Below are 26,603 nucleotides of genomic sequence, written 5' to 3'. Positions count from 1 at the left end.
TTCAAGTGGCAAGATGACAATCAATATTCTCCAAGCTGTATCATAACTTTAACCAACACAATAAACCAAAGTTTAAATAGATTTTAATAAATCTGTCAGATATACATTTTATGGTACACTGAAAGGTCCCAGTAGTTGATAATTGTTTCAATGTTTCAATGAAAATATACCAAGTGAACCCTTAGTATTCATATTGAAGAACTAAAACTTTTCAAACATTCAGTTTTGAATAAAATAGAAAAGATATTGTCTCCATTTTCCAGTTTCCTAATGCCATTTCTAAAGCCAAAAAGAGTATTAAAAAGACAAGTATAAAACACAGAAGGAAGGTAGTGACAGTGCTTAAGATTTGCTTGATTAGTTGTAGACCTTTAAACTGTTTATTTTTCTTATCGTCGCATGTTGATCTCGTATTTCCATCCAGAAACACTTGGAACAGTAGCGTGCTGTCTTATCTGATGGCAGTATCTGAGGAGCTCAGTGAATTGTTTTGGGTGGCATGTGTAATTCTCCTCTAGTACTTGTGGTGCGGACCTTAAGAAGAAAGCGTTGTTCTTCATTAAATATGATATTCAGTGTTGCATTTAATATTGATTGCCTTGACATGTGATTCATTCAGTATCGTAAAGAGTGAAAAGGAAATCAAGATTAAGCCAGAACTGGATTATCTAAAATTACATATTAATTATTTACACAGAAACAAATATGACTTCTAACAATACTAAGAAAAGTCTTCAAAGGATCTCAGACTAAAAAAAGGAACGGGATATGAGTAAATTCAGATCAATAATTCTTCTGCAACTGGAAGAATTCAAATTGATGCCAAACAGTAACTTCCAAGGGCAAGTTTACACGTCACATGTTGTCCACTCTGCGTGGGTTGATTTACTGTTAAGTAAATGGGAGCTAATCCATGTTTCAAGTGGCAAGATGGCAATCAATATTCTCCAAGCTGTATCATAACTTTAACCAACACAATAAACCAAAGTTTAAATAGATTTTAATAAATCTGTCAGATATACATTTTATGGTACACTGAAAGGTCCCAGTAGTTGATAATTGTTTCAATGTTTCAATGAAAATATACCAAGTGAACCCTCAGTATACATACTGAAGAACTAAAACTTTTCAAACATTCAGTTTTGAATAAAATAGAAAAGATATTGTCTCCATTTTCCAGTTTCCTAATGCCATTTCTAAAGCCAAAAGAAGTATTAAAAAGACAAGTATAAAACACAGAAGGAAAAAAAAAACACAGACAGAATGCATAATTTTGGAATTATTAAAAAAAAAAAAAATAGTGCAAATAAATCAAGAAGTTCAAAAGGTAGCGAAGTCACACATTCATTACGACAAAGACATGCACACGCCCACACATGTACACGCACCCACACACACAAACAGCGTGGGCACTCATGTAAATAGCCCAGTCATATGTTCGCATGATCCAGTAAAATAACTTGAGCAGCTGGCCATGTTTCTCATTTTCCTTCACTCTTCTTCTGTTTCTTCTTCATCTAGATTCTTCTTCTTAGGCAACTGAAAATGGCACAGACAACAGCTAGAGAATTACACAGAAATACACTTCACCAACATCATGTGTTCTGAGTTCATTCTGGGAAAAAATTAATCAAGACCTGCAGCATATTTCACTATTCTTTCAAGAAATAAATAAATAAATAAATAAACAAACAAACAAACTGACATAAAGCCCTATCAGCATAAATAAAGTTATGACTCCAACACATCTGCAGAGATCAGAATTCAGCACAAAACATCGATAATTTCATTATTTGTAAACATATTTCCAAAATAACAATTGGACAATAATTTGAATTTTTATAAGAGTTAACTGGTCTGTATTTTGTATGTGCCTAAAGTAAAGGCCAAAAAAACAATCAGATCAAGTAAGAGATCATATTTCTCCTACACATTCAGAATCACCTTTGATGCTCCTGTGTTCTTCTGGCTCCTTCTGCCCTCTGCTGCTCTGAAGGGGGTTCTGCCACAATTGAGAAACACCAGTAAAAATGAGACCAGGTGAGACCAATGACACCAAAATCCAGTTTCAAAAGAATGTCCAGCAGAAATAAATATCCTATTGATGAATATTACTTCCTTGAGCATCTGTAATCCTAAATGTAATCCTGAAATGGATGTTCTGCCATAGGTAAAATCTCTCTCAAATCTGTGTATATATTTATATGAAGGGAAAAACGGAAGGACATTGGCTTTGTGCCCTTAATAACCATACACCAAGTAATTTCCATGTACATGTTTATGTTCCTACCAGCTACCCCACATAACATTTTGGTCCTATGAAGTATATGCTAGCAGGCCTTGTTTTATTCATGATATCTTCATGTCCATTGGTGGTAGAGACCTCAGATATTGGCACAAAATTAATAAAAGACTGTATTTGCAGAAGAAATAATGACTGATATCATGTTGGTGCAAAAAAGTAGGTTTGTAGTACGCTCAATATCACTCATGTTTAGGAATTTTGCACTTTTTTTTTTCAAATTTAGGGCCTTATAAAATAAAATGGCATGCAGTACAGGCTTTTAATGGTTTTGGGATACAGAAAACATGTTTGTCTTCGATGCTACAAAGTTTGGTGAGGCTAGGAACAATACTTGTGGAGATACCCAAACATGGTTTCCCAGATAGGGCATTTTCATAAAAATGAAATAATATCAAAGGCTGAAGAAATAAAAACACAGGATTTGAACAGGAATATTGTACAGGCCTTGGTTTTGGGATCCATTCATGTTATGGACGTGGTTTGAACAAAATCTGAGATCGAGCTGCAATAACCTCATCTGATTTGACACAGAGTGACTTGTATAGAAAACGTGATGTTTAGTTATTATGAGGACAGAACCGATTCAGGAAAACACTTCTGACAGTCCATGGTGGTGAGGAAAGGTAAAGACATCTACACTGACAATTCTGGAACTAGAACTACTCATTTCTGTTCTTAATCAGAGGAAATAAGTGAAAATCAAAAGGACTTTTGGATTCAAGGGGAACGCTTCTATGGGGACAGGTGAACAGATTCTAAATCACTGCGATTATCTGCTAGACCACCAGTTATCCAAATCTGTAATCTCCAGTAGGTGGAGCAACAAAACACAATTTAACTCATAGACACCACCATGCATATAACACAAAGCTTGTCATAAAAGAGCAAGCTGAAAACATATGCACAAGCCAGGCAGACAAACATCCCTATCCTTGAATCCCAGACTCTTCTAAACTATTGAACTTTGGTCCCAGGCCCAGATGATCCACTGCTGTTGGGTAAAGGAGGTGTAAACTCTTTGTCTTTATCAGTAACATACAGCTGACGTAAAGATAAAAAAAAAAAAAACAGTAGGAGCTTTATGTGAGGTAAAATAGTGATCCAGCGGAAAGTGGGTTTTACCCTGAAGATGAGGTGGGGCTGGTTTTCTGTCTGTCAGTCAGTGGCGCTGGGCGCGTTATGACACTTTCGTCCTCCCTCCCCCGCTGGAACTTGCTCCTCACGTGCCGCTCGGCATTGGTGTTCTTCCCAGAGCGAGCCACCGGAGTCCTGGGATGAAGGTCCGAAGGGTTGGACCAGCCCTGGGCGTCCTGCCCAAGAAAGTCATCTACCGGATCAGCTGCACAACCCCACAAAAGACATATACACACACACACACACAAGTACGTCAGTGCCCCATATTCTAAACAACATTAAAATGAATTTAAATGATTATCAGATGGATGTTTAAAGGCAAGACCATTTTAAAGTACAGCATTACTCTGAATGGATTTAAGATGCTGATGAAATGAAACACCTGATGTGCACGTGAGAATTAGATCAAAAGCCATGTGGCACATTAAAAATGCTGCGTATGTAACGCACTGGGCCACTTTTCCAGACAAAGATTGCGCCAAGTCCAAATAAAAAAAATCAGTTTATACCAGTTTACAGTGATTCTTAGGCCATGGCTGCCCTGTATCTGGAAACAGATTCACCAACGTGTGCTTATAGCATGGTTAAGTATCTCACCCTGATGTCGAAGTCGTCTCTGTCGCTCGGGTGAACTTCTTCCCTCTCTGACAGAACGGAATGCGTTCCCCGAAGACCCTTTATCCGAGGAATAAGCCGTCTTGGGTCGGAGGTCACACTTATCCTGAGGATAATCGAGAATTAAGAATCTACGGTGCAACAGTGTTGTACACAGGGATTAACGATAATCTGTTGACAATCAATAAGACTAGTACAAAAAAAAAAAAACAAAAAAAAAAAACAACTGAGCTGACATGCAACATTTTACTGATGTGAGGAGACTGAACACAAATTTAGGCCTGGAGGCCTCATTTTGTTCCCTTCATTTTGAAATGCCAAGCTTCCATGGCAGGCGTGTCTCCTATCTCACAGTGTACAACAGAATCAGTCTAGAACAGAGAAAACTAGCATGTGCATCCTTCACTGTCTCTGGTTCTACAGACATTCCTCTGACAGCTTGTTGCATAGCAATGTGAGGGAGAGTCCCGCTGTCTCCTCAAGCCCAGGGGAATGCTGCACACTGAACAGCCTGACAATGCTAGCCACACTAGCTAATCATTCGTCCGGTTTTCCAAAAGGTTTTATTTGGTAAACGCTCTGAATCAAGTCTTAAACAAACCACACAAGAATGATGTATATGAATCTGCAACAGTAAAAAAAAAAAAAAAAATCTATCCGTTAAGAAAATGCTCACTTGTCCTTCCAATATAGTTGAATCTGCTACACTCAAAGGCTGCCAGAATACTGATTCCCCCAGAAGAGGTGAAGCTGCATTGCTTGGTGTTTTTCTCTCAATAACCCTATCACAAAGTCCACTCAAATTCTTTGTTTAGTTAGCTTGATCAAAGCAAAGGCAGTGGATGTACCTGATGGTGAAAAACAACATTCTCTTCAAGGGCAACCCCACAGAATTCGCAGGGAATGACAATGTTGCCTTCTAGTGGACTGGAGGGTGGACTGAAGTTCAGAGGGGAAACTGAACGGGGTAGAGTTGGGGGGCTAGGGGTGCGCGGGAGCACGACCTCCCCAAACCCCTGCGAGGATCGGCTCTCGTACGGAGATGGAGGTTGCTTGCTGAAGGAAGCAATAGCTGAGGCTGGGCTGCAACCAGTCTGCAAAAAAATCAAACAGAAACCAGATGCTGATTATCCTCCAAAGTCAATTCAAAGGGCAGCAGGACTGAGCACATAACAAGTTAAACTGCTGGAGGATCTAAAACAGAGCAACTAACCACAGAAGCAACAAATCTCTTTGCCAAACACACCCCCACAGAGAAAAGCAACCACAAGATAATTAGATACAGATCAGATTTGGGAAACATTACTTTAGAAGGTCATTAGAAGCAGCAGCAGCAGCAGGACAATACACAAGCACATGAGCTTCCTCGCAGGAAGGAAGAGGAGGAAAGGGCTCTGTGTCAGTTACCACGCAAACAGCCTTGACTGGAATGTACAGCACATACTCAACAGTCAGAAGCCAGAGAGACAGAGAGGAAGGGAAACAACTGAAAAACAGAATTCGTACAAAGAAAAAGACTTTTTTTTTTTACAGCGCTTTGGCACCAGAGTACTGGCACAGGCAGAGCTGAGAGCAGTTATACACACTTGTTTTGGTTTACTATTCTTTAACTTTGCAAAGGGCTGATGGCTACCTTGAGCTCTGTTGGGCTATTTAGACTGTTAACCCCAGGTTATGTGATGTTTTACATGGTAGAGCACTGATCTGTGCCCAGTCTAATGCAGCCCAGAAGTTTAAGGCTTAAGCTTCAGTTTTCATGTCAGGCCTGGGTCTGCGATAGCTGAAGATCAATGGACTCATGTTTTAACCCTAGGTTAAGACTCTCCTCCATGAAATTCTTTTAAAAGAAGCTTGACATGGTGAAAGGGGTTCGACATTAGCTCTGACCTGATGTAAAATGAGGTCTTCTTCTGGAAACAGCTCCTCACAGAACTCACAAGGCAGCATTATGTCTGAGGCCAGGCCGGGGTTGCTGCCAGGGTTTCTCGGGGCAGGGGCACTGTTATAGTAGTTGTTGTTGTTGATGGTGGTAGTGGTACTGGTGGCGGTGGTTGAAAACTGTGAACCGAGGGCGGTGCAGGAGGACATCCGTCCAAAGCGGTCGTCCCAGACGTCAGTCCACGCTCCGTGTTCACCAGCGTCCTCTGCCTCTCCGTCGCTCTGGAGGCTGAGGGCAAGAAGGTAGTCCAGGCTCGACGAATCGTAGCCGGATTGATCCGGACGCCACATCAGACTGTTATTGTTGTTGCTTCCCACCGTTACATCCTGTTCCAGCACTGAGGAAATGAACACATTGCTGTTTGAGGTTTCTCTCTGCACCAGTCAGCAATGCTGAGTATTATGAGGAAAAATCAGAATGTGTTTGCTTATTGCTTCCTATTCGTGACTGTGCGCGTATGACTTTAAGCTTTCGACAAAGTAAAACAAAGGAAAATGGCAACATGTAGAAGACAGACAGACACATACTGAATTAACATACACAGCCTCGCCCGTTCTTACAGTTAGTGAAGTCGTTGTTCCTGGGTGCCGTGTTCCGTAGGCCTCCAAACCCCATTGTCCCTCTCGTATTGTTGTGCAGTCTGCCCTCTAGAGGCCGTGGAGGGATCCTACGCTCTGCTCCACCTGCGGTGTTGTTATTCCAACTCCTCTCTTGAGCCTGCAGCATGTTGTGGATGGCGCGGGTCTCGAACCAAGCCCCCGGCGAATGGGGCTCTACGCGGGTGCTGCTGCGTTCCTCTGGAGGAGTCAAACTCCCACACAGCGCTGGGTGGATGTCTTGTTCCCTTAGCATGACGTTGCATTTGCAGAGCGGGCAGGGTTCGGTCCGAGTCCCACAGTAGTCCTCGTGTTCCTTTGCCTGAGAGTAGGCCAGCTCCAGATCACAGTACTGACAAGGAACCATGCGCTGACTGCACTCGTTCATCTGAAGAGAGAAAGCAAAATAAAAAAAACAATACATAAGCTGAGTTTACCTAGAGATTTCTTGCATCCCGAAGTAAATCACTTTGCTTCCCATAACCACCACCATTTCCCACCAATAAACAACCAGCCCGTTTGGAACACCACAGCTAAACGAATAATTTTTTGGGGGATTAAGCATCGCTGTCATGTTATCAGTTGTGTATATACAGCACAGAACGTACTCTGAATACATCCATATGGCTGTTTGTAAAAATACACATTGTCATGCCTATCACATACATGTGAATTCAGAGGATATGAATACCTGGTGAGTCTCCATAAGCCTTCTCTCAATCTTCAAGCCACACTTACACTGTTCCTATGGGAGAAATTAGTGTTAGGCCAAGATAATACTGCTACAGTATTTTAATCATACCTCAAGACATAAGCTTTCGTATGACACCCTAGTCTGCATTTTTTCCATAATATTTCATTTACATTACAATAGGGATATATGAGAGTCAAGGCGCATTATAAATATGACTGTAGACCCTTTCTATTTCCACCTTCCACGCACAGTAGACCAATCCTTTAATTGTGACAAAATAAACTTTTCTTAAATGTGGCCCTTGATTAAGAGAATGAGTCTAATGGTCCAAACTTCTCCTTCAACATGGATTGGCTATTTATGGATGATGTATGAGAAGATTCTGTGTGGTAGTTTGAGTGTTCCATTGTCAGTTTTGTGAACCTGTGTGTGCTCCTCATCTCGATGCTGCTGTAGTTCTGCTCTGGGAACAGGCTCTTGGCAGACGTCACACAGAGCTATGTTCCGTCGACAATGTATCTCATGTGTGGTGAAATTAGCCTCTGGAATGTCACGTTTGCTGGAGGGACAGACGATAGCAGGATGAGATTAAACGTCGTGAGGAGGAGAGAAGTAAGGTAAAGGTGTGAGAGACACAGAGAGTGTGAGGAGGATGACAGGAGGACATCTACAGAGACAAAACGAAAGTGAAACAAATGGCAAGAGTGCATTCGTTCACTGCCTTACCAGTTCGTACAGAGCTGAGTAGGTTCTTCTGCCATGGCCTATGGTGGCTGAAAAGGCACGAGAACGACAGGTAGTCACTAAAGTTTAAACACATATTAAACAAGAACGCTTCAAAAGTGTAATAAAATAATCTGGTAACCAATGAGCTTAGTGCCTACGCAATACACTTTACGCTTATTGCCAAAATAGTTGCAAAGAGGTAGCCCCAGCTCAACGTAGTTAAAAGCTTTCAGTTTAACAGCGAATACTTATAAGGTGGCTAACGTTATCTGGATATTATGCCAATGTGTCAGCCTAGTTGAGTACAGAGAGATGTTTGTCACTGGGCAAGTCGAGAACTTGACTCAATGAAGATTCAAAAAATTATGGGATGTTGCTCCAAGCAGTTAGCACCACCGACTCCGTTTAGTTTTGATGACTGCTGAAGGAACCAGGTTATCGGCTAGATAATTTATTTTAGCATTACAACCTCATTTGAAAACACAAACATTTAGATCTGTAAAGTCCAATCTGAAGAGAAATTAAAAAAAAAAAAAAAGAAGAAGAAGAACCCCCCCCCCCCTAAAATACAGAATACATACCAACACAACTGCGTTTCTCACGCTCAGTAGTCGACAGTTGTTATGGTTAGTAAGAATGGTATCCAGGAAGTATGACAAGAGAGTCAATGTACGAAACTTAAGCCGGCTATATCAATTTCATGTTATACTTTCTAAAGAACTGCTATCCTTGCTATCTAGAATGCTAATAGGATGGCTAGCTGCGGCTGTACTAAGACAGATCCCGTTTCTCGTTGCTCGGAGTTCAAATCATTTATAACTAGCTAGTTACAGCTACTATTGAAGTCAGAAAAGCAGCACAGAAAACGAGCGAGGAATATTAACTTTACCATTAGGACATTTTCCGTTCAACTACCTGACTGACTGGCTCAAAATCTATCGCCGGACTTCACTTTCGTTCCGTTGCTTCTTCTTTTTTTTCTTTCTCTTCTTCTAACGGTAAACACCGTCAAGTGTATTGCTGCCATCTATAGGATTTGGCGGTTACTCTGTTCCATGGCGACAAAGGGTTGTACTGACTATACTGCATCCTGCCATGCAAAATCGTGGAATTCAGTCAGCAATTTCAGCAAAATCCCTGACCGCGCTTTCGTCTTAGCTTAGTCTACGTCTAGAGTGAGAAAGTATTGACAGTTCTCATAAATTTGGCAATTCAGATAATTCAGCTGCGAGCACACAGCAAGAGTAGTGCAATCGGACATCACCTAGTCATATCCATACTCATGTTCATATTCAATGTTGTAATTCAGTGTGGCTCCATGGAAATTAAGTTTCTGAAACAAAGATGCCTGTGGACCTTCTTGCAGCACGAAGGTGCCCTGCGATTTGTCCCCCTTTTGAATTCGAGATACGGTGTACTGTACTGTTCTTAGCCTACATCTAGAGGTGTGATCTTAATGCTGTGCCCTGGTCAGTGTCTGGACCTGTGAAATTTGACTGTGCGTTCGTGGTCTTTTATTAGCAACCAGAACACCAATAGCATTTTCTGTATACTACTTACATGGCATGTTTGAAGTTGAGAGAAACACACTTTGTTCAAGGTATGTGCTCAACTAAATATTTCTTCAATGCTCTGTGGCAAATAAGAGATGGAAATCAAATGATCAACATTGTTTCCACTCTAAAATAATTATAAGATACTCACTGGTTTCACTGTCCTACTTTTTGTGTTGACCTAATTATACAATTTTCTTCATACAGTGAGTTATTTTGAAAAGAGTACAGGGTGTTTTCAAAGTTCAGAACTCTATGTTTGAGTATCGACAATTCTTTTACACCACCTTTACAAGCTGAGCTGACTGGACTCTTCAAAATACTATCAGCATAATAACTGTGTTTCCTAATCCATTCCTGGGAAAATTGTATTTATACCTGGGCCATAATTTCAACAGAAGGAAATGAAACTTTCAGAAAAGAATTTTTAGTTTATTTTTCCTTTTGAATCAGTCAAAATATTGGAAGCTTAGCTTTTCATTTGTTAAGCTTTTAGCTGCATGTTCCCTCTGCTTTAGCTTTTTTTTGTCTTTGCCCAACCTCAGAACACCTGTTTCAACTAATCAAGGGTTTAATGAGCTGGTGATAAGTTGAATAAAAGATGTGCTATTGCTCAGCTAAATTAGAAAATGTGAGACTATGAGACCTGGAAACACATAAATCTAGTCCAACAACAAGTAAAATAAACAGTTTAAAGGTTAGCTGCTGCTGCTGCTCAAACATAAAAGGTCCAAAAGGCATTTTCAACTTAGAAAAACAGTTAAACACTCAGTCAGTGGTGCATGAGCTGTGAGGCGTAATAAGGGTGAGTATGTTTTACATTTTCATCAAATTCTCTGGATATTCTGTCTTTTAGTGGCTTGCAAAGAAGCTAACTTTTTTTTTTAGCAAAATTGTACCCGGTTCATTTACCACAAAGTCAAAAAAATGTAAAAAGATCTAAACCAATAAAGGGAGGGGCTTTTTAACTGGTATGTTACATGCTGTGCACACAGGCTGTGGAAATTATTTTATAAAACACCACTAAGTAAATGTACAGCATTTGAAATTACTTGATATAAATGACCATAGTGATTGTCTCTGACAGAATATATTTTGGTGAGACACCTTTAACACTTGTGTGCAAGTTTGCATTAGAAATGGAATTTTAGCATGTCAAAAATCTGTACTCTCTTGTTATGACAGTTTACTGAGTTTCCTTGGTTTGCAGCAGTTTATTTATTTATTTTTGCAGTGTGATAATACTGTATAGCTTGTAATGTTCCTCTCAGGCTTTCAATAACTTTGAACTTGTGTTTTCTTGTCTCTAGAGGAATAATGTCGAGGACCATCTTTCAAATGTGTGTACTGGCAACAGTTTTAACTGTTGTGCATACTAGTCACAAAGAGAAGCACAATTCCTTCTCCTTGACACACCCATCCCACAGTCACCACCACCAGCAGCACCACCACCACCAGCATCATCATCACAATAACAGCCAGCTCCTATATGAGGGGAACCGTGACTTTGCTTTCCGTCTGTACAAGCACATGGAAACACCAAGGTCCAAGAACCTTTTGTTCTCTCCTCTAAGCATCTCCGTGGCCCTGGCTGCTCTCTCCCTAGGGGCAGAGGGTGAGACCAACCAGCAAATTTTCAGTGGCCTTGGTTTCAATAATTCCAATATTGCAAAAGAGCAAGTGCACCAAGCATTCCAGAGCCTTCTAGAGGATCTTAGGTCAAAGACGGCAGTGGAATTGAATACGGGCACTGCTTTGTTTCTGAAGGAAACCTTCAAGCCACATTTGGAGTTTCTTGAGAATCTGAAGCGTTTCTATAACTCAGATAGCCTCACAACTGACTTCACTAAAACTGCAGAAGCAACAGAAATGATTAATAACTATGTGAAAGAAAAGACAAATGGTAAAATCAACAAAATGGTGGATAGTCTGAGTCCGGACACTATAATGTTCCTCCTCAGTTACATATATTTCAAAGGTGAGGTTTGTTTCTTATCTTAAATCTCCTTGTAATATTCTCTGTATTGATAATGTTGTTATTGTTTAAGTGATGTGTAATTTTAGGAATGCTTATGTTTTTTGTCCTGGGTCCTTGCTTAAAATGCCTCATCAAATACATGTCTTTTGAGCATTCTCTCTAGTCTAGTAAAAGGCTCAAGTGTGGTGTGTGTGTGTGTGTGTTTTTTTTAAATAATCTGCCCTAAAACTTTTAGCACCTTTCTTCTCCCACAAGGTAAATGGATGATTCCATTTAATCCAAGACATACTACGCAAGACAAATTCCAGGTGGATCCAAATACCTCTGTTTCAGTCCAGATGATGTACAAGAAGGGCCAATTCAATGTCTACCATGATCGCACTCTTTCCACACATGTGCTTCAGTTGCGTTTCACTAACGGTGTCTCTATGATGCTTGCTCTCCCTGAAAATAATCTGGAGGAGCTGGAAGCAAAGATTAGTCCAAATGACGTGTCAAAATGGCAGCACTGGATGAGAAAAAGGTAAGCAGTCCTCTCAGATCTTACTGCCATGCTTAAGACGATTCATATGTTTTAGAAAAGTCCACATTACTGTAAATTGATCATTGTGCAGTAGATACGTTAGTGAAATTATGATGGCTTTTAAACCGCTTGATTAAACAAAACGGTTGTGGAAGCCACCGGTGTCAGTGTTTCCTCTGAGTCTCTAAAGTAAGATATTTTTATCAAGTAGTACACAGTGAGGATATCCATTTTAATGGCATTTATTGCTTTGAGCTTTGCAGAAGATAAAACATAGACATTCTTTGCAGTGAGTACAGCATCTACGTTCCTAAACTGTCCATTAAAACATCATACACTCTAAAAGATGTCTTGAGCACATTGGGAATGAGCAAGATGTTCCGTCCAGAGGCAGACTTTAGTGGAATCTCAGAGGATCAGATTTTTGTTTCTGAGGTAAGAAATGTTTATTATCTAACGATCCCAAGAGATTAAGCTTTCCATGATGTTTGTTTGTATTTTGAGGTCTATTTATGAGTTGGACCTGCTTTTGTGATTGTGTTTAGGTTGTGCACCAAGCCACATTAGATGTGGACGAAGCAGGGGCGACTGCAACAGCAGCAACAGGAATGATCTTGGTGCCCCTCTCCTTCCAACCAAGCGTCATACTGAAGTTTGACCATCCTTTCATGGTCTTCATCGTTAGTGATGACAATAACAGTATTCTCTTCATGGGAAAAATACAAAATCCAGCTGAGGAATAAAGTGGCTATGTGCAAGACTAGTATCTTATGGCTGCTTTTTGTTTTTGTGTTTTGTTTGTTTGGTTTTTTTTGGGGGGGGTGGTTCAAGTCAATGTTTTCATCCTGAACTTGGAGTGCAAGACTGTTTCCAGTGCTATTCATAAGTATAAGTTAGCCATACTGTTTTGCCTGTTTCCTTCTCTGATTGTACTGTTTGTTTTCTTGCTGTCTTGATACCAGGTTGCTACATCATAAAATTAAATTGGCCCATTTAAATGGAACTTAGACACTCTGGGCAAATGTAACAGAACTTAAGTTAGTGCTTGGGACACGTGTGTATTTGTATCTGCCCCGCTGTGATGCTTAGCTGTTATACGACAGAGGCTTATGTCGGTGAAATAAAGTCATCAGTGAGTAAAATGCCATTGTTGTGAAATGTCCCAATTAATCTGTGTGGTGCAGTACCAATCTAGGCCAACTCTTTGGTTAAGTTCATAAATAAGACATTTATTGTACAAATTATATAGAATACTGTGGTAAAGTCAAGCACCTTGAAGTGTTGGAGACAGTTTTATGGTATTTCGGTTTAGAGGATTTCATTTACTGATTCTTAAATGCAGTAGATGGCAAGGTTAAAGTTGCATAAGAAATGTCAAGTGTAGTGTCTTTTAAAAAGACACAAGCACAGATATTCATATTTATGGAAAGTACTTGTTTGAAACAACCATGCATGTCTTGTTTCTTACAGCAAAAATTTGCTCTCTAATTTGCTACAGTTTTTAATTAGAGATACAATGTGGTGTGCTTAACATACACCTACGTAATTTCATCTATTAAAGTAGCCACCTCAAGGCTCTCTACTGATGCAGAAAGTCTTAGCAGTATTAGAGTCACAGTTTGTCAGTGGGTTATATCCAGTATGCAACTTGTTATTTTTTAACAGGGGGAATGGCCCAATGGTCACTGACACTACTCTATAGAGTGTATAGGGGGATGGCAGGTTAACAAGGGGGATGCATTTTGGTCATTTTGCTAACAAGGGGGGTGGCATCCCCCCTTATTCCCCTACAAATCACCTACTGATTATGTCACATCAAGTATTTAGATCATTAGACATTCTGATATTGATGAACCCTGTGATGCACAGCTTTCAGGCCTTTGTAACCCGGCGACAGAATGAATCTAAGCCATTCTACCTTGCTTAAGTCCTTTCACAGACTGAGATATATAATAATAACTGCAGGATATTTATCAGTTTTTATTTCTCTCAAAGCCCTCAAAAATGGACTAAAATAGTAGGTTTGCAACGGCAGAGAATGCAAATATACAGTAAGTTATTTTGAAAAGACAATTCACAGAGCGCGGGGTGTTTTCAAAGTTCGAAACTCTGTTTGAGTGTCAACAATTTTTATACTCAACCAATACAAGCTGTCCTGGCTAGACACTTCAAAGTACTATCAGCATAACAGCAGTTTCCTAGTCCATTTTCAGTATGATTTTCAGTGTGAATCAATCAACATGTTGGAAACTTAGCTTTTCATTTGGAAACACGGTAGCTGAGACCAATAACAAGTAAAATAAACAAATCAAAGATTGGCTGCTGATCAAACAAGAAAGGTTCAAAAGACATTTTCAACTTAGAAAAACAGTTAAACACTCAGTCAGATGTGAATGAGCTGTTACCTGAAACGAGGGTAAGTAAGTTTTGCCTTTCAACTGTTAAAATTAAACTAAATTAACATTAAATTCCTAGTATATTTTTTTGTTTTAGTTACTCACAAAGCAGCAAAAAAATTTGTAGCAAAAAATTACATCCATTTACTGCAAAGTAATTTAAAATGATCTAAACTAATAAAAGAAAGAACTTTTCAAATGGTATATTATATGCTGTGCACACAGACCATATTTTATAAAACACCACAATAAGTAAAAGTACAACATTTGAAAATACTTGATACAAATGACCATAGAAATGATCTCCAAAAGAATATACCTGGGTAAGACACCTATCATAGTTTGGTGCAACTTTGTATTACAAATACTATTTCAGCAAATGTAACAATCAACAATTTAACAATTTGAGTGAGTCATCAAACTGTACTCTCTTCTTATGACTTTAATAGGCTTTCTTGATGAGTTAGAGTTTTCCACAGTGTAATAATGTTGTAAAGCTTGTAATGTTCCTCTCATGTTTTCAGTAACTTTGAATGTGTGTTCTCTTGTTTCTAAAGGAATAATGTCAAGGAGCCTCTTTCAAATTTGTGTATTGGCAACAGTTTTAACTGTTGCGCATACCTGTTATGAAGAGATGCACAGACAGATGGCCAGTTCCTTTCATTTGTTACATCAATTCCACAGTCAACAGCAGCAGCAGCAGCAGCACCAACATCGTCCTAGCAGTAATGGTCAGCTCCTGTATGAGGGGAACCGTGACTTTGCTCTCCGTCTGTACAAGCACATGGAAACACCAAGGTCCAAGAACCTTTTTTTCTCTCCTCTAAGCATCTCCACGGCCCTGGCTGCTCTCTCCCTAGGAGCAGAGGGTGAGACCAACCAGCAAATTTTCAGTGGCCTTGGATTCGGCAATCCCAATATTGCAAAAGAGCAAGTGCACCAAGCATTCCAGAGCCTTCTAGAAGATCTTAGGTCAAAGATGGCAGTGGAATTGAAGACAGGCACTGCTTTGTTTCTGAAGGAAACCCTCAAGCCACATTTGGAGTTTCTTGAGAATCTGAAGCGTTTCTACAGCTCAGATGGCTTCACGACCGACTTCACTAAAACTGCAGAAGCGACAGAAATGATTAATAACTATGTGAAAGAAAAGACAAATGGCAAAATCAACAAAATGCTGGAAAGTGTGAATCCGGACACCTTGATGGTCCTCCTCAGTTACATATATTTCAAAGGTGAGGTTCATGTATTTTATCTTTAATCTCCTCGTACTAATCTCTGTACTGATAATCTTATGGTTTAAATGATCTGTAATTTTAGGACTGCTAGTGTTTTAGTCCTGGGTCCTTGCTTAAAATGCCTCACCATACAAGCGCCTTTTCAACATTCTTTCCAGTTTGCTAAAGGTGTTTTTGAATAATAATCAGCCCTAATACTTACAACACTTTTCTTTTCCCACAAGGTAAATGGGAGATTCCATTTGATCCAAGAGCTACTATGCAAGACATATTCTGGGTGGACACTTATACCCCTGTTTTTGTTCAGATGATGTTCAACAAGGACCATTTCAGTGTCTGCCATGATTATACTCTTTCCACAAGCGTGCTTCAGTTACATTTCACTAACAGTATCTCTATGATGCTGGCTCTTCCCCAAAATAATCTGCAGGAGCTGGAAGCAAAGATTAGTCCAAATGACGTGTCAAAATGGCAGCAGTGCATGAGAAAAAGGTAAGCAGTCCTCTCAGATCTTACTGCAATGTTTAATGTGGGCTATTGACATGTCTTAGAGAGGTTCATTTTCTGGTTACAATTTACAGTTTAGCATTTGGCAGACGCTTTTAGCCAAAGCGACTTACAATCAGTGCATATGGTTATTCCATATTAATTGTTACACAGTTGTTAGGTTAGTGAAATTATGATATCTTGATATTTTTTAAACTGCTTGATTAAATGAAACGGTTGCAGAAGCCATCAGTGTCAGCGTTTCCTCTGTGAGTCTCTAAAGTAAAATATTTTTATCAGTTAGTATATTGTCAGTATATCTATTTTAATGGCATATTTATTGCTTTGAGCTTTGCAGAAGATAAAACATAGACATTCTTTGCAGTGAGTACAGCATCTACGTTCCTAAACTGTCCATTAAAACATCATACGCTCTGAAAGATGTCTTGAGCACATTGGGAATGAGCAAGATGTTCCGTCCAGATGCAGACTTTAGGAGAATCTCAGAGGATCAGATTTTTGTTTCTGAGGTAAGAAATGTTTATTATCTAATGATCCCTAGAGATTAAACTTCATATTATGTCTGTTTGTGAACCCTAGATGGTAAGACTCAAATAGGAAAGATCATAAGTAATGGAGATACCGTTACATACATGAAAAATATTGACCATAACAAACAAAACCCTATGGCTTATTTTAATGGACCTCTTTTCCTAGTCAATCCATTATAAGTTCAATATATTGTGGTCTGTTTACGGTCAGTTGGACCTTCTTTTGTGATTGATTTAAGGCTGTGCATCAAGCAACATTGGATGTGGACGAAACAGGAGCAACTGCAGCAGCAGTTACAGGACTGATGGGTGTGCCTGGATCCTACCGACCAAGCTTGATACTGAAATTTAATCGTCCGTTCATGGTCTTCATCATTAGCGACGACACTAACAGTATTCTCTTCATGGGAAAAATACAAAATCCAGCTGAGAAATAAAACGGCACTGTGTTAAAGTAGCATCTGATGGCTGCTTTTTTGAAGGGAGGAGTGTTCAAGTGAAAGCTTTTGTACTGAACATGGAGTGCAAGACCTTTTGTGGTCCTATTCATAAGCACGACAGTGCTTTTCAGAAGCATTACAATGACTGTAACACAACTTGTAGTGCTATTCATAAGTATGAAATCATTATTTACCTGTTATTTCTTAGCCAGGTTAGCCATACTGTTTTATTATATGTCATCTGTCCTCTGACTGTACTGTTTCGTTTCTGTTCGTGCTGTCTTGATACCAAATTGTCGCTACGTAAAATTAAATATAAGGACTCAATCTAAAGGAACTTAGAAACTCCTGGCAAATGTTACAGAACTTATGTAAGTTAATGCTTGGGGCCGAACTTGAGACGTGTGTGTTTGCATCTGCCATGCTGTGATGCTTAGCTGTTACATGACGGAGGCTTGTTTCAGTGAAATAAAATTGATATCAGCAAGTAAAAAGAATGTTATTGTGAACTGTCTCAGGTAAATTTTCAATTGTATGGTGCAGTACTGATCTCAGACCCCCCCTCCTTTTTTTCGGTTAGATTCTTAAATAGGACATCCGTTGTACAAATTATGTACAATATTGTGGTTAGATCGAGCACCTTGCAGTGATGGAGACAGTTTTCATGCTCTTTGTCATTGACCACAACACCAACAGCATTTTCTTTGTGTGACTTACATGACATGTTTTGATTTCAGAAAAACATACTTTGGTCAATAATTGTGTCCAACTAAATACTTCCTCAATGCTCCATGGCAAAAAAGAGATGGAAATCAAATGATCAACATCATTTCTCCTCTTAAATAATTGTAAGATACTCACTGGTTTCACTGTTTTGCATTTTGTGTTGACTTAACTGCACAATTTCCTTCATACAGTGAGTTAGTTTGAAAAGACCATTCACAGAGTGCAGGGTGTTTTCAAAGTTTAAAGCTCTATGTTTGAGTATCGACAATTCTTTTACATCACTAATACAAGCTGAGCTGACTGCACTCTTCAAAATACTATCAGCATAATAGCAGTGTTTCCTAATCCATTTCTGGGAAAATGATTTGAAGATCTGGACCATGATTTCATCAGAAGGAAATGGAACTTGAAGAATTTTCCTTTTGAATAAATCAATATTTCGAAAACTCAGCTTTTCATTTGCAAACACATCAATCTAGACCAACGAGTAAAATAAACAGATTAAAGGTTGGCTGCTGATCAAACAAGAAAAGGTCCAAAAGGCATGTTCAACTTAGAAAAACACGTATAAACTCAATCAGATGTGAATGAGCTGTTCGCTGTAATAAGGGTGAGTATTTTCTACATTTCAATTCAGGGATTAAACTGTGAGCATATTTTGCCTTTTAGTTACACACAAAGCAGCTACATTTTATATCAACATTTTACACAGTCCATTTACTGCAAGGTCATCAAAATTTAATACGATCCAAACTGATAAAAAGGACGGACATTTAAATTGGTATATTACATGCTGTGCACACAGAGCATGGAGATTATTTTAAAAATTCTATAAAATATAAATACGTTAATATATGAAATAGAATCTGAGCAAGTGAAACAATCGAAAATCTTACAATCTGAGCAGGTCAAATTACTCTCAACTTCAAAGTATGTGAGTTTTTTTGCGGTGTGATAATGTTGTAAAGCTTGTAATGTTTCTCACATGTTTTCAGTAACTCTGAATGTGTGTTCTCTTGTCCCTAGAGGAATAATGTCAAGGAGCCTCTTTCAAATTTGTGTATTGGCAACAGTTTTAACTGTTGTGCATACCTGTTATGAAGAGATGCACAGACAGATGGCCAGTTCCTTTCATTTGTTACATCAATTCCACAGTCACCAGCAGCAGCAGCAGCAGCAGCACCAACATCGTCCTAGCAGTAACGGTCAGCTCCTGTATGAGGGGAACCGTGACTTTGCTCTCCGTCTGTACAAGCACATGGAAACACCAAGGTCCAAGAACCTTTTTTTCTCTCCTCTAAGCATCTCCACGGCCCTGGCTGCTCTCTCCCTAGGAGCAGAGGGTGAGACCAACCAGCAAATTTTCAGCGGCCTTGGATTCGGCAATCCCAGTATTGCAAAAGAGCAAGTGCACCAAGCATTCCAGAGCCTTCTAGAAGATCTTAGGTCAAAGACGGCAGTGGAATTGAAGACGGGTACTGCTTTGTTTCTGAAGGAAACCCTCAAGCCACATTTGGAGTTTCTTGAGAATCTGAAGCGTTTCTATAACTCAGATGGCTTCACGACCGACTTCACTAAAACTGCAGAAGCGACAGAAATGATTAATAACTATGTGAAAGAAAAGACAAATGGTAAAATCAACAAAATGGTGGAAAGTGTGAATCCGGACACCTTGATGGTCCTCCTCAGTTACATATATTTCAAAGGTGAGGTTCATGTATTTTATCTTTAATCTCCTCGTACTAATCTCTGTACTGATAATCTTATGGTTTAAATGATCTGTAATTTTAGGACTGCTAGTGTTTTAGTCCTGGGTCCTTGCTTAAAATGCCTCACCATACAAGCGCCTTTTCAACATTCTTTCCAGTTTGCTAAAGGTGTTTTTGAATAATAATCAGCCCTAGTACTTACAACACTTTTCTTTTCCCACAAGGGAAATGGGAGATTCCATTTGATCCAAGAGCTACTATGCAAGACATATTCTGGGTGGACACTTATACCCCTGTTTTTGTTCAGATGATGTTCAACAAGGACCATTTCAGTGTCTGCCATGATTATACTCTTTCCACAAGCGTGCTTCAGTTACGTTTCACTAACAGTATCTCTATGATGCTGGCTCTTCCCCAAAATAATCTGCAGGAGCTGGAAGCAAAGATTAGTCCAAATGATGTGTCAAAATGGCAGCAGTGCATGAGAAAAAGGTAAGCAGTCCTCTCAGATCTTACTGCAATGTTTAATGTGGGCTATTGACATGTCTTAGAGAGGTTCATTTTCTGGTTACAATTTACAGTTTAGCATTTGGCAGACGCTTTTAGCCAAAGCGACTTACAATCAGTGCATATGGTTATTCCATATTAATTGTTATACAGTTGTTAGGTTAGTGAAATTATGATATCTTGATATTTTTTAAACCGCTTGATTAAATGAAACGGTTGCAGAAGCCATCAGTGTCAGCGTTTCCTCTGTGAGTCTCTAAAGTAAAATATTTTTATCAGGTAGTATATAGTCAGTATATCTATTTTAATGGCATTTATTGCTTTGAGCTTTACAGAAGATAAAACATAGACATTCTTTGCAGTGAGTACAACATCTACGTTCCTAAACTGTCCATTAAAACATCATACGCTCTGAAAGATATCTTGAGCACATTGGGAATGAGCAAGATGTTCCGTCCAGATGCAAACTTTAGGGGAATCTCAGAGGATCAGATTTTTGTTTCTGAGGTAAGAAATATTTATTATCTAATGATCCCTAGAGATTAAACTTCATCTTATGTCTGTTTGTGAACCCCAGATGGTAAGACTCAAATAGGAAAGATCATAAGTAATGGAGATACCGTTACATACATGAAAAATATTGACCATAACAAACAAAACCCTATGGCTTATTTTAATGGACCTCTTTTCCTAGTCAATCCATTATAAGTTCAATATATTGTGGTCTGTTTACGGTCAGTTGGACCTTCTTTTGTGATTGATTTAAGGCTGTGCATCAAGCAACATTGGATGTGGACGAAACAGGAGCGACTGCAGCAGCAGTTACAGGACTGATGGGTGGGGCTGTATCCTACCGGCCAAGCTTGATACTGAAATTTAATCGTCCGTTCATGGTCCTCATCATTAGCGACGACACTAACAGTATTCTCTTCATGGGAAAAATACAAAATCCAGCTGAGAAATAAAACGGTACTGTGTTAAAGTAGCATCTCATGGCTGCTTTTTTGAAGGGAGGAGTGTTCAAGTGAAAGCTTTTGTACTGAACATGGAGTGCAAGACCTTTTGTGGTCCTATTCATAAGCACGAAAGTGCTTTTCAGAATCATTACAATGACTGTAACACAACTTGTAGTGCTATTCATAAGTATGAAATCATTATTTACCTGTTATTTCTTAGCCAGGTTAGCCATACTGCTTTATTATATGTCATCTGTCCTCTGACTGTACTGTTTCGTTTCTGTTCGTGCTGTCTTGATACCATATTGTTGCTACGTAAAATTAAATATAAGGACTCAATCTAAAGGAACTTAGAAACTCCTGGCAAATGTTACAGAACTTATGTAAGTTAATGCTTGGGGCCGAACTTGAGACGTGTGTGTTTGCATCTGCCATGCTGTGATGCTTAGCTGTTACATGATGGAGGCTTGTTTCAGTGAAATAAAATTGATATCAGTAAGTAAAAAGAATGTTATTGTGAACTGTCTCAGGTAAATTTTCAATTGTATGGTGCAGTACTGATCTGAGACCCCCCCTCCTTTTTTTCCGATTAGATTCTTAAATAGGACATCTGTTGTACAAATTATGTACAATATTGTGGTTAGATCGAGCACCTTGAAGTGATGGAGACAGTGTTATGGTATTTCAGTATTTCAAAGAATCTCATTTACTGATTCTTAAATGCAGTAGATGGCGAGATTAAAGTTGCAGAAGAAATGTCACAAGTACAATGTCTTTCAAAAACACACAAGCACAGATATTCTCATTCACTTCCAGTATTGTTGTTCAGCATCGCTCCATGGGAAGTACTTGTTTGAAACAATCATACAAGTGGACTTTCTTGCAGCACAAAAGTGCTCTGTGATTTGTCCCAGCTTTGAATTAGAGATACGATGTAGTGTGCTTAGCGTACACCAATGCAATTTCAACTAATAATTCAGCCACCTCAACATTCACTAATGGCAAGGAATGTCCTGACAGTGCAAATGTCACAGTCAGTTAGTGGGTTATACTGCATCAAGTCTAATGAGACATTGCAGAGACCTGTGAAGCATAGCTTTCAGGCCTCTGTGGCCAAAGCAACAAAATTCATCTAAATCATACAATTTAGCTTAAGACCTTTTATAATGACAAGGTTACCAGCTAAAGAAGTACTTCTCTACAGCTCTTATTCAATAACTACATCAAGGAAGTATCTTATGTTGTCTTTTTATTCATCTGAAATTCCCAAATCACTCAGTTTGCACCATTCAACAGAGACCACATAGGCAAGAGCTAGTTTGAGGAGAATACATCACTTCAAAGTAAAATACACATCTAAACCTTAACTGCCTCGTTTGACTGGTTTAAATCCACACATATTTGAACCTCACAACTCTTCTTTTAGACTGAGTTGATGGAGAATATTAGTGTGTTGGTTCCTTGATTTCCTCAGTCGCTTCTACTGAGCCAATTCAGTGGGATTCCTGCTTTATTTCTGGAAGAGGTAGTTCTGATACCTATCCAGCGGTAGATGAATGTAGGAGCTGATCGATATTTGAACTTGTGACCCTCTTTTCATGCTCTTTGTCATTGACCACAACACCAACAGCATTTTCTTTGTGTGACTTACATGACATGTTTTGATTTCAGAAAAACATACTTTGGTCAATAATTGTGTCCAACTAAATACTTCCTAAATGCTCCATGGCAAAAAAGAGATGGAAATCAAATGATCAACATCATTTCTCCTCTTAAATAATTGTAAGATACTCACTGGTTTCACTGTTTTGCATTTTGTGTTGACTTAACTGCACAATTTCCTTCATACAGTGAGTTAGTTTGAAAAGACCATTCACAGAGTGCAGGGTGTTTTCAAAGTTTAAAGCTCTATGTTTGAGTATCGACAATTCTTTTGCATCACTAATACAAGCTGAGCTGACTACACTCTTCAAAATACTATCAGCATAATAGCAGTGTTTCCTAATCCATTTCTGGGAAAATGATTTGAAGATCTGGACCATGATTTCATCAGAAGGAAATGGAACTTGAAGAATTTTCCCTTTGAATAAATCAATATTTCGAAAACTCAGCTTTTAATTGCAAACACATCAATCTAGACCAACGAGTAAAATAAACAGATTAAAGGTTGGCTGCTGATCAAACAAGAAAAGGTCCAAAAGGCATGTTCAACTTAGAAAAACACGTATAAACTCAATCAGATGTGAATGAGCTGTTCGCTGTAATAAGGGTGAGTATTTTCTACATTTCAATTCAGGGATTAAACTGTGAGCATATTTTGCCTTTTAGTTACACACAAAGCAGCTACATTTTATATCAACATTTTACACAGTTCATTTACTGCAAGGTCATCAAAATTTAATACGATCCAAACTGATAAAAAGGACGGACATTTAAATTGGTATATTACATGCTGTGCACACAGAGCATGGAGATTATTTTAAAAATTCTATAAAATATAAATACGTTAATATATGAAATAGAATCTGAGCAAGTGAAAAAATCGAAAATCGTACAATCTGAGCAGGTCAAATTACTCTCAACTTCAAAGTATGTAAGTTTTTTTGCGGTTTGATAATGTTGTAAAGCTTGTAATGTTTCTCACATGTTTTCAGTAACTCTGAATGTGTGTTCTCTTGTTTCTAAAGGAATAATGTCAAGGAGCCTCTTTCAAATTTGTGTATTGGCAACAGTTTTAACTGTTGTGCATACCTGTTATGAAGAGATGCACAGACAGATGGCCAGTTCCTTTCATTTGTTACATCAATTCCACAGTCGCCAGCAGCAGCAGCAGCAGCACCAACATCGTCCTAGCAGTAACGGTCAGCTCCTGTATGAGGGGAACCGTGACTTTGCTTTCCGTCTGTACAAGCACATGGAAACACCAAGGTCCAAGAACCTTTTTTTCTCTCCTCTAAGCATCTCCACGGCCCTGGCTGCTCTCTCCCTAGGAGCAGAGGGTGAGACCAACCAGCAAATTTTCACTGGCCTTGGATTCAGCAATCCCAATATTGCAAAAGAGCAAGTGCACCAAGCATTCCAGAGCCTTCTAGAAGATCTTAGGTCAAAGACGGCAGTGGAATTGAAGACAGGCACTGCTTTGTTTCTGAAGGAAACCCTCAAGCCACATTTGGAGTTTCTTGAGAATCTGAAGCGTTTCTATAACTCAGATGGCCTCACGACCGACTTCTCTAAAACTGCAGAAGCGACAGAAATGATTAATAACTATGTGAAAGAAAAGACAAATGGTAAAATCAACAAAATGCTGGAAAGTGTGAATCCGGACACCTTGATGGTCCTCCTCAGTTACATATATTTCAAAGGTGAGGTTCATGTATCTTATCTTTAATCTCCTCGTACTAATCTCTGCACTGATAATCTTATGGTTTAAATGATCTGTAATTTTATGAATGCTTGTGTTTTAGTCCTGGGTCCTTGCTTAAAATGCCTCAGCAAATAATTTATAACATTTTTTTTTTCCCACAAGGTAAATGGGAAATTCCATTTGATCCAAGGTATACTATGCAGGACATATTCTGGGTGGACACTTATACCCCTGTTTTTGTTCAGATGATGTTCAACAAGGACCATTTCAGTGTCTGCCATGATTATACTCTTTCCACGAGCGTGCTTCAGTTACGTTTCACTAACAGTATCTCTATGATGCTGGCTCTTCCCCAAAATAATCTGCAGGAGATGGAAGCAAAGATTAGTCCAAATGATGTGTCAAAATGGCAGCAGTGCATGAGAAAAAGGTAAGCAGTCCTCTCAGATCTTACTGCCATGCTTAATGGGTTTAAGGTGGTTAACGCATTTTAGAAAAGTCCACATTCTGTTCTAAATTGATTATTCCTGAGTAATTAGGATAGTGAAGTTATTGTATCAGTGTTTTCTCTGCGAGTCTCTAAAGTAAAATATTTTATCAGGTAGTATATAGTCAGTATATCTATTTTAATGGCATTTATTGCTTTGAGCTTTGCAGAAGATAAAACATAGACATTCTTTGCAGTGAGTACAGCATCTATGTTCCTAAACTGTCCATTAAAACATCATACGCTCTGAAAGATGTTTTGAGCACATTGGGAATGAGCAAGATGTTCCGTCCAGATGCAGACTTTAGGGGAATCTCAGAGGATCAGATTTTTGTTTCTGAGGTAAGAAATATTTATTATCTAACGATCCAGAGAGATTAAACTTCATCTTATGTCTGTTTGTAAACCCCACAAGAACGAATTCAGAACTGAAAGATAATAAGTGCAGTCATCTACAAATGGAGACACTGACAATAACAAACAAATCCATATGGCTAATTTTCATAGTTTTACCTTTTTATTGATATCTTGAATGATTTTCTCAAACAAGACTGGCTGTTCAAACATAAAAGAGCATTTGAAAGTATGGTGGTTTGGACCTCTTTTCCCGGTCAACTTATTATGAATTCAATATCTTGTGGTCTATTTACGGTGAGTTGGATCTTCTTTTGTGATTGTGTTTAGGTTGTGCACCAAGCAACATTGGACGTGGACGAAACAGGAGCGACTGCAGCAGCAGCAACAGCAGTGATTGGTCTGGGCTCCGCCTACCAGCCAAGCACTGTACTGAAATTTGACCGTCCATTCATGGTCTTCATCGTTAGTGATGACAATAACAGTATTCTCTTCATGGGAAAAATACAAAATCCAGCTGAAAAATGAAATGATACATTCTTTTACGGCTGTTTTCTCGAGGGGACGGAACGGAGAGCTCAGTGTAAAGCCATCACTTAACCCTTTAAAGTTTTGAGATACACAGTGATTGCAGAAAACAAAGTGGATATGTTAAATGGTATTTCAAAGTTGTTTAAGACATGTATTTCTTGTTTTGTTAAGTAAACCAATTTTAGCATAATTTAGTAAAGCCATTATCAGCAAGTTTCCATATTCTTGTACTCAAGCAGAAAAACAAAAGTTCATTAGTATATTCCTTTAACCTCTGCAGAATACTGAATTTGTATGTGAGCTGTCCGCAACAATAAAAATTAAACAGAGAGACTGGCAAACTTCTTGCTTCTTTTGGCTGCTAGGGGTGTCCCTGACTAAGAATTTACTTAGTTGAATCTGATTCGTCAAGTCTTGCCTATGGTCAACTGATCGTCAAATCATGTTTTTTTAGTTTTTTTTGCTCACTGATCCATATTCTTATTTGCCACATTGGCTTCCATTTTTTCCACACTAGACAAAAGAGCTGACACACCCAATTAAACAATATGTCTTCTGGACTTGTGTTACCTTTTGCCTCTTCGCTTGGACCGAGACCACCTGCTGGCTCGTTATCTGATGTGTTAAATTTCAAAACAGACACACTTGCAGCTCTTGAGTTAATAGTCCACATACAACATGGGTCTTCCTGCTGTAAGTGATGAGCCTGAAGGAACAGGAGTGCTGTATAGCAGCTTTTATTCCCTTTATTTTCTTTCCAAACAGGAACAGTGAAAAAATGCCACTTTTTCAGTCTGC

The 26,603-nt window shown here is 38.9% G+C and overlaps 5 protein-coding genes across 7 annotated transcripts; 4 read left to right on the top strand and 1 right to left on the bottom strand.

Moving 5' to 3' along the window:
• Positions 1–1,317: 1,317 nt before the first annotated feature.
• trafd1 (TRAF-type zinc finger domain containing 1) lies at positions 1,318–8,960 on the bottom strand. Its single transcript, XM_030791477.1, has 11 exons — positions 8,591–8,960; positions 8,010–8,056; positions 7,707–7,842; positions 7,281–7,334; positions 6,554–6,977; positions 5,942–6,330; positions 4,903–5,148; positions 4,037–4,160; positions 3,428–3,644; positions 1,945–2,002; positions 1,318–1,539 (listed from the first exon to the last, which is right to left on the bottom strand). Exons 2-11 carry the CDS (start codon positions 8,042–8,044, stop codon positions 1,492–1,494), a joined length of 1,731 nt encoding a protein of 576 aa, XP_030647337.1. The 5' UTR covers positions 8,045–8,056; positions 8,591–8,960; the 3' UTR covers positions 1,318–1,491.
• A 545-nt stretch (positions 8,961–9,505) lies between these two features.
• Positions 9,506–13,210, top strand: LOC115827608 (hibernation-specific plasma protein HP-55). Of its 2 annotated transcripts, none has more exons than XM_030791494.1 (5): positions 9,506–9,609; positions 10,873–11,540; positions 11,796–12,063; positions 12,354–12,498; positions 12,609–13,210. In XM_030791494.1, exons 1-5 carry the CDS (start codon positions 9,575–9,577, stop codon positions 12,804–12,806), a joined length of 1,314 nt encoding a protein of 437 aa, XP_030647354.1. In that variant the 5' UTR covers positions 9,506–9,574; the 3' UTR covers positions 12,807–13,210. The 2 variants fall into 2 exon arrangements, with proteins under 2 accessions (XP_030647354.1, XP_030647355.1); XM_030791495.1 differs by lacking the exon at positions 9,506–9,609 and adding an exon at positions 10,262–10,367.
• A 1,194-nt stretch (positions 13,211–14,404) lies between these two features.
• LOC115827609 (alpha-1-antitrypsin-like) lies at positions 14,405–17,662 on the top strand. Of its 2 annotated transcripts, none has more exons than XM_030791497.1 (5): positions 14,405–14,479; positions 15,015–15,691; positions 15,919–16,186; positions 16,566–16,710; positions 16,943–17,032. In XM_030791497.1, the coding sequence occupies exons 1-5, from the start codon at positions 14,457–14,459 to the stop codon at positions 16,958–16,960; spliced, it is 1,131 nt and encodes a 376-aa protein (XP_030647357.1). In that variant the 5' UTR covers positions 14,405–14,456; the 3' UTR covers positions 16,961–17,032. The 2 variants fall into 2 exon arrangements, with proteins under 2 accessions (XP_030647357.1, XP_030647356.1); XM_030791496.1 differs by having other exon boundaries at positions 14,408–14,479; positions 16,971–17,662.
• A 781-nt stretch (positions 17,663–18,443) lies between these two features.
• LOC115827607 (hibernation-specific plasma protein HP-55-like) lies at positions 18,444–21,578 on the top strand. Its single transcript, XM_030791493.1, has 5 exons — positions 18,444–18,507; positions 18,926–19,603; positions 19,831–20,098; positions 20,476–20,620; positions 20,881–21,578. Exons 2-5 carry the CDS (start codon positions 18,931–18,933, stop codon positions 21,076–21,078), a joined length of 1,284 nt encoding a protein of 427 aa, XP_030647353.1. The 5' UTR covers positions 18,444–18,507; positions 18,926–18,930; the 3' UTR covers positions 21,079–21,578.
• Positions 21,579–23,274: 1,696 nt separating this feature from the next.
• On the top strand, positions 23,275–26,146 carry LOC115827582 (hibernation-specific plasma protein HP-55-like). The gene is made up of 5 exons (XM_030791466.1): positions 23,275–23,338; positions 23,757–24,431; positions 24,596–24,863; positions 25,118–25,262; positions 25,605–26,146. Exons 2-5 carry the CDS (start codon positions 23,762–23,764, stop codon positions 25,800–25,802), a joined length of 1,281 nt encoding a protein of 426 aa, XP_030647326.1. The 5' UTR covers positions 23,275–23,338; positions 23,757–23,761; the 3' UTR covers positions 25,803–26,146.
• The last annotated feature ends 457 nt before the right edge of the window (positions 26,147–26,603 follow it).

This window comes from Chanos chanos, chromosome 14 (genome assembly GCF_902362185.1).
Source record: "Chanos chanos chromosome 14, fChaCha1.1, whole genome shotgun sequence".
In the NCBI taxonomy this organism is placed as follows: Eukaryota; Metazoa; Chordata; class Actinopteri; order Gonorynchiformes; family Chanidae; genus Chanos; species Chanos chanos.
Note: the sequence above shows the minus strand (reverse complement) of the source record. Positions and strands in the feature narration are given on the sequence as shown.

Bases quoted from the DNA above. Each gene is read 5' to 3' on its own strand.
- LOC115827609 (XM_030791496.1), top strand. From the start codon at position 14,457: ATGAGCTGTTACCTGAAACGAGG. The intron at 14,480-15,014 runs GTAAGTAAGTTT...TCTTGTTTCTAA, and splicing joins AGCTGTTACCTGAAACGAGG to AGGAATAATGTCAAGGAGCC. The intron at 16,711-16,970 runs GTAAGAAATGTT...GATTGATTTAAG, and splicing joins ATCAGATTTTTGTTTCTGAG to GCTGTGCATCAAGCAACATT.
- trafd1 (XM_030791477.1), bottom strand. From the start codon at position 8,044: ATGGCAGAAGAACCTACTCAGCTCTGTACGAACTG. The intron at 7,335-7,706 runs GTTCACAAAACT...TTTCTCCCATAG, and splicing joins GAGATGAGGAGCACACACAG to GAACAGTGTAAGTGTGGCTT. The intron at 6,331-6,553 runs GTAAGAACGGGC...TCATTTCCTCAG, and splicing joins GAACAACGACTTCACTAACT to TGCTGGAACAGGATGTAACG.
- LOC115827608 (XM_030791494.1), top strand. From the start codon at position 9,575: ATGTTTGAAGTTGAGAGAAACACACTTTGTTCAAG. The intron at 9,610-10,872 runs GTATGTGCTCAA...TCTTGTCTCTAG, and splicing joins AGAAACACACTTTGTTCAAG to AGGAATAATGTCGAGGACCA. The intron at 12,064-12,353 runs GTAAGCAGTCCT...CATTCTTTGCAG, and splicing joins CAGCACTGGATGAGAAAAAG to TGAGTACAGCATCTACGTTC.
- LOC115827607 (XM_030791493.1), top strand. From the start codon at position 18,931: ATGTCAAGGAGCCTCTTTCAAATTTGTGTATTGGCAACAGTTTTAACT. The intron at 19,604-19,830 runs GTGAGGTTCATG...TTTTCCCACAAG, and splicing joins CAGTTACATATATTTCAAAG to GGAAATGGGAGATTCCATTT. The intron at 20,621-20,880 runs GTAAGAAATATT...GATTGATTTAAG, and splicing joins ATCAGATTTTTGTTTCTGAG to GCTGTGCATCAAGCAACATT.
- LOC115827582 (XM_030791466.1), top strand. From the start codon at position 23,762: ATGTCAAGGAGCCTCTTTCAAATTTGTGTATTGGCAACAGTTTTAACT. The intron at 24,432-24,595 runs GTGAGGTTCATG...TTTTCCCACAAG, and splicing joins CAGTTACATATATTTCAAAG to GTAAATGGGAAATTCCATTT. The intron at 24,864-25,117 runs GTAAGCAGTCCT...CATTCTTTGCAG, and splicing joins CAGCAGTGCATGAGAAAAAG to TGAGTACAGCATCTATGTTC.